Source organism: Rhinopithecus bieti, unplaced genomic scaffold (assembly GCF_001698545.2).
Source record: "Rhinopithecus bieti isolate Rb0 unplaced genomic scaffold, ASM169854v2 scaffold_1037, whole genome shotgun sequence".
NCBI classification, from domain to species: domain Eukaryota; kingdom Metazoa; phylum Chordata; class Mammalia; order Primates; family Cercopithecidae; genus Rhinopithecus; species Rhinopithecus bieti.
In genome coordinates this window covers 238,570-244,624 of record NW_016803268.1, presented here as the reverse complement: position 1 = coordinate 244,624, position 6,055 = coordinate 238,570, and the positions used below count along the sequence as shown (strand labels likewise).

At 60.2% G+C, this 6,055-nt stretch overlaps 1 protein-coding gene across 3 annotated transcripts in view; it reads left to right on the top strand.

Moving 5' to 3' along the window:
• SPIRE2 (spire type actin nucleation factor 2) overlaps positions 1–6,055 on the top strand; it is a 49,303-nt gene that overhangs the window by 22,962 nt on the left and 20,286 nt on the right. For all 3 annotated transcript variants that reach the window (XR_001885403.1, XM_017871201.1, XM_017871204.1), the window contains 4 exons: positions 577–657; positions 777–941; positions 1,854–1,940; positions 2,244–2,367. Coding sequence is in view for 2 of the 3 variants with exons in the window: in XM_017871201.1 (XP_017726690.1) it covers positions 577–657; positions 777–941; positions 1,854–1,940; positions 2,244–2,367 (457 nt within the window). In the remaining variant the exon portion in view is untranslated. The remainder of the gene's footprint in view (positions 1–576; positions 658–776; positions 942–1,853; positions 1,941–2,243; positions 2,368–6,055) is intronic.

Below are 6,055 nucleotides of genomic sequence, written 5' to 3'. Positions count from 1 at the left end.
CCCTGCACTTCTGGGCAGCAGCTCATCCACCCTCCCATCCACCCATGTCTGTTCCCTGCACTCCTGGGCAGCAGCTCATCCACCCTCCCATCCACCCATGTCTGTTCCCTGCACTCGCTGGGCAGCAGCTCATCCACCCTCCCATCCACCTTCCACCATGTGTCCATTCACTCAAGCCACACACAGAAACTGGCCTGTGCCACACTGCACCGAGCCCCAGACGCTGCTCAGAGAAGCAGATCAGCGTAAAGGCCAGGCTGGGACCTAGAGCAGCTGCAGGGGCCCAGGGGGACGGCAGGGTGCGTGGCCCACCTGAGGAAGCGCCGTGTGAACTGAGAGCTAAATGAAACGGGGAGAGTGGAGCCTCCACACCTGTGTCTGCCACCTGTGGCGATGACTCGGTTTCCCCAGGTATCTTTTCGAATCCTGAAGCCTTGGGCCAAAATGCCCACTCGTCTCTTTTCCGGCTGGTTGAGTGGAGCCCCCGTGACGTGACTGTGTCCCTGACGGACGGGGCCTGTCCTGCGTCCGCCATTCTTGTCCCTGCCCTGGACTAACGAGCGTGTGTGGTCACAGATGCTGCAGAAGCTTCGGGAGGATGAGCCACAGGTGGAGACGCCACAGGCAGAGCTGGACAGCCTGGGTCACACAGACTGGGTAAGGCTCGCTCCTGCCTGACCAGGCCACTACGTAGCCCAGCCTGCCGGGGGTCTCTGCCTGGAGGGCCATGGAGCCTTACCTGGGGCTGAGAGCTGGTCTCTTTCCCCGGGGCCCAGGCCCGGCTGTGGGTTCAGCTCATGCGGGAGCTCCGCCACGGAGTGAAGCTGAAGAAGGTGCAGGAGCAGGAGTTCAACCCCCTCCCCACCGAGTTCCAGCTCACACCCTTCGAGATGCTAATGCAGGACATCCGGGCCCGGAACTACAAGCTCCGCAAGGTCATGGTGAGCGGGACGGCCACGGCCGCGGAGGGGCAGCCTGGCTGTTGGGCAGCCCACCCCGAAGAGGGGCCCAGAGTCCCTGCTCTCTGTGCTGGGTACTGGGCGGTAGAATATGGATTAGGGAGATGTGGCCCCAATTCCCATAGCTCGGTATCACTTCAGGGACAGTGACCAGGCAGGGAAGGGAAGTGCAGAAGGTTCTATAGGACCAGGGGTGGCCCCTGGAGGCCACAAGAGCCGAGGCTGTAGGATTTTTTCTTTTCTTTTTCTTTTTTGAGACGGAGTCACTCTGTCGCCCAGGCTAGAATGCAGTGGCATGATCTCGGCTCATTGCAAGTTCCACCCCCTGGGTTCAAGAGATTCTCCTGCCTCAGCCTCCCGAGTAACTGGGACTACAGGTGCCGCCACCACGCCCAACTAATTTTTTGTGTTTTTAGTAGAGACGGGGTTTCCCTGTGTTAGCCAAGATGGTTTCAATCTCCTGACCTTGTGATCTGCCCGCCTCGGCCTCCTGAAGTGCTGGGATTACAGGCGTGAGCCACCTGCCTGGCCCGGCTGTAGGATATTTTTGCTTTAACAAAACTCATGGAGCCCTTAGGATGCGCTGGCATGGCTCTTATGATGCCCCTGTGAGGTGTGTGCCACCCCACCCCACCTCCAGATGAGTCCCAGGTGCTGGAGACTGGGGCCGCCAGGAGGGGACATGTCAGACCATGGATGCTGTGGCCGCCCAGAGCATGGCCTGTGGGTCTGCCGTGCGCTTACTAGGGAAGCAGCTGGGTCCCCACGAGCTGAGAGTGGGAGGATGAGTAGGTGTGAAGACCAGGCTCTCCTTGGGCTGAGTGAGCCTCTCCCAGTCCCCCTGCTCTAGCGGATGGTCCCTGCAGGGCCTCAGATCAGCCATCCTCCCCGCAGGTGGATGGGGACATCCCGCCCCGGGTGAAGAAGGACGCTCACGAGCTCATCCTGGACTTCATCCGCTCACGGCCTCCACTGAAGCAGGTGCTGCCCCAGCCTTCTCCTCTTCAGGGGCCGCCCGGGTCCTGGTGCTGTCCTGTGGCCAGCCTGGGAGGTGTCCCAGCGCGTCTGCGTCATGAGTGAGGCGGGCTGGCTTCCTCTTGCCTGTGGGCCAGCCTGGGGCTGTGTGGCCCTGGGCCCTCTTTCTGGGAAGGGGCCATGTGAACCATGCCCACCCCACCCCAGGTGCATGCAGAGCCCCCAGGAGCAGCACTCCCTCCGGGTGGGCCTGGCCGGCTCTTCCGACGCCAGAGTGGGCCCCTGTCATGGCTTGCTTCCCCACTGCAGGTCTCTGAGAGGCGGCTGCGCCCATTGCCACCGAAGCAGAGGTCCCTGCATGAGAAGATCCTGGAGGAGATCAAGCAGGAGCGGAGGTTGCGCCCAGTGCGGGGCGAGGGCTGGGCTGCCCGCGGTGAGCGAGGGGATGGCAGGAGAAGAGAGACCCCTGTGCCCCTGGTGGGGCCCCCCATTCCCCTGGTCAGGTTGCACATTGGAAGGTGGCATTTCCCTGAGGGTGCCTGAACCCATGGAAGACACAGAACATCTTAATTTTTGAGGCACACAGGCTTTTGAAACTCAGATTACTTGGGGATAAAAAAATTAAACAATTGGCCGGGCGCGGTGGCTCAAGCCTGTAATCCCAGCACTTNGGCTAATTTTCATATTTTCAGTAGAGACGGGGTTTCATCATGTTGGTCAGGCTGGTCTTGAACTCCTGACCTCGTGATCCGCCCGCCTGGGCCTCCCAAAGTGCTGGGATTACAGGCGTGAGCCACTGTGCCCGCCCGGGCACATCCTTTTCATCTGGTCCATACCTTGCTTGTGCCTTAGTCTCCGGACCGACAGCTGCTGTCTCCCTGGCCGGGCGCTGGGCCCTCTACACCCACCAGCGGCCTTCTCCCCTCCCCGCCTCCCTGCCCCACCCCCCTGCAGTACCGCCCGGTGACCGCGCCCCTGTCCCGCAGACCGTGCAGTCCCTGGGCTTCGCCATCTACCGCGCGCTGGACTGGGGCTGGACGAGAGCGAGGAGCGCGAACTCAGCCCGCAGCTGGAGCGGCTCATCGACCTCATGGCCAACAACGACAGCGAGGACAGCGGCTGCGGTGCCGCGGATGAGGGCTACGGGGTCCCGAGGAGGAGGAGGAGGCCGAGGGTGTCCCCGCAGTGTGCGCACCTTTGCCCAGGCCATGCGGCTGTGCGCGGCGCGGCTGACCGACCCCGGGGCGCCCAGGCGCATTACCAGGCCGTGTGCCGCGCGCTCTTCGTGGAGACGCTGGAGCTGCGGGCCTTCCTGGCCAGGGTCCGGGAGGCCAAGGAGGTGAGCGGTGCGTGGGGCGACCGTGGAGGGTCCGGGGGGCCAAGGAGGTGCCTGCGTGTGGGAGGGGACTGGCAAGGCCGAGCTCTTGGTGGACAGGAAGTCAGGTCCTCGGTGCGACTGCCGCTGGCGTTATGTATTCCCACTTAACCCTCACACTTGCTTGTTTTCTGTTTTGTTTTGTTTTTTTGTTTTGTTTTGAGACAGGGTCTCGCTCTGTCACCCAGGCTGGAGGGGCAGTGGCTGGATCTCGGCTCACTGCAACCTCCACCTCCCAGGTTCAAGCAGTTCTCCTGCCGCAGCCTCCCAAGTAGCTGGGATTACAGGCACGCACCACCACACCTGGTAGTAGAGACAGGATTTCACCATGTTGGCCAAGCTAGTCTTGAACTCCTGACCTCAGGTGATCTGTCTGCCTTGGCCTCCCAAAGTGCTGGGATTACAGGCATGAGCCACCGCGCTGGGCCTCACACTTGCTTCTTACCAGAGAAGTTAAACGGTGGGCTCAGCCCCTTCCCCAACTGCTCTCTCCTGTTGCCTCTAAGTTGTTATCCTGTCCCGGCACCCATTGTGCTCTTTTACATCTGCAAGAGGGCATCCTTCCTCCTGCGTCCCCACCAGCCTCTCCAGGCCCTGGTTCCTTCTGAAGTACGATGCCAAAGGTGGCCCCTCTATACTCAGGAACCACAGAAAGGCTCAGCGACTTGCTTGGAGCTTTGGGTGGGAAAACCCACCTGCTGGTCTTGTGACAACCCAGCCTCACTCTCCTGCCCCTTACAGCTGGAGGGACCATTTGACAGCTGAGCAGGTGCAGGCTCGGAGGCTGGGACCGTTGCCCAAGGCCACAAAGCAAGAGTTGGCCAGTGCTGGCTCTGACATGGCTCCCAAGCCAGAGTTCTCCCCTGGGCCTCCTACCTCTCCGTGGACTCGACCATCCCTCTCTTACTCTCCCAGCCTCTCCCTGGGCACGGCTGCTGCCCCAAGGGAGCTGATGTGTTTCTGTATCATGGGGTCTCTGCACATGTGGACTCTGCCTTTTCTCCCATCAGCATCTCACAGAGGAGAAAGCCAGGCCTTGGAGAGGCAGGGGATTCCTTCTTGCCTCGGTGGCAGAAGATGTTTTCAAAGTTAACTGATGCTGGTCCTTCATTCCTCCCTGACCCTTTATGATGCTGTGTCTCTCTTGTCCTCTAACCAAGAAAGGTTCCTGGCCCTCTGAGCCTTAGCAGGTGATTTTGACACCGGGCAGCAGCATGAGCTGCTTGGCCTCATCTGCAGCCCAAGCGTGCGCTACGGTTGGACGGCTCTCTCCCCACCCCCAGATCCCATGTTCCATCTTCCGTCCTTCCCCTCAGCTCCTGGATCCCATGGTTCATCTTCGCTCTCCCCCGACCCCCCAGATCCCATGGCCCATCTTCTGCCCTCTCTCTCACCCCCCGGATCCCATGGTCCATCTTCCGCCTTCCTTCTCATCCCCCAGATCCCATGCTCCATCTTCTGTCCTCTCTCTCACCCCATAGATCCCATGGCCATCTTCCGCCCTCCCTCTCAGCTCCCCCTTGGCCTCCTGGGACATTCTTCTAACGTTCCCCACAATTAGCAGATGGTCCTCATGCTGTTGTGTCTCTGTCTCTGATCAGGCTGTTTTCTATTGCTCAGATCAGATTCTTACTGAGACAATGAAAGCTCTTTTATTCTTTTCTTAGAGACAGGGTCCTTTTTTTTTTTTGAGACGGAGTCTCGCTCTGCCGCCCAGGCTGGAGTGCTGTGGCCGGATCTCAGCTCACTGCAAGCTCTGCCTCCCAGGTTCACGCCATTCTCCTGCCTCAGCCTCCCAAGTAGCTGGGACTACAGGCTCCCACCACCTCGCCGGCTAATTTTTTTGTATTTTTTAGTAGAGACGGGGTTTCACCATGTTAGCCAGGATGGTCTCGATCTCCTGACCTCGTGATCCGCCCGTCTCGGCCTCCCAAAGTGCTGGGATTACAGGCTTGAGCCACCGCGCCCGGCCGGAGACAGGGTCTTACTATATTACCCAGGCTGGTCTCAAACTCTTGGACTCAAGTGACCCTCCCACTTTGGCCTCCCAGAGTGCTGGGGTTACAGCTGTGAGCCACTGTGCCCGGCCAGGAAGCTCTTTCTTTAGGAGGAAATGGCTCTGCATGCAGGCAGTTGACCGAGACGAAGTTTGGGGAGTTTGTGGTGGGGCGAAGCGAGAGAAGGGTTACTCCATGGGGTGTCGCTGTGTCTGCTGGCATTTTGGCCAGGAGCGGCCTGCTTAGGAATAGGTACAGCTGTTGCAGGAAGGACAGGAGTGCCACCCTGTGTGCCCTTTGCCCTGGGCTGGCATACATGAGGCCTGTGGGCAGACTCACACCTTGTGCTGCCCAGGGAGTGTCCCAAAGCAGTGTGGCAGGTCCCAAAGCAGTGTGGCAGGTCCCTGGGGCAGGAGCCAGGTGACCGGTTCTGTCTTGGTTGTGGGGGCTGTACCAAAGGGCAGGTGCTTCTCTAGGGTTGGGACTTGGTGAGAGCAGATGCTCTGTGCCACCGAGATCGTGCGTGACCCAGGCAGCAGGTGCCGTACCTTCTTCCCACGTTCTCAGCGCAGAGCGCTTCCCAAACAGGCCCTCACCACAGGGTTGGCACCTTCCCCCGTTCACGAAGTACATTCCCATGTCTGTTCCCTGCACTTGCTGGGCAGCAGCTCATCCACCCTCCCATCCACCCATGTCTGCTCCCTGCACTTCTGGGCAGCAGCTCATCCACCCTCCCATCCACTCATGTC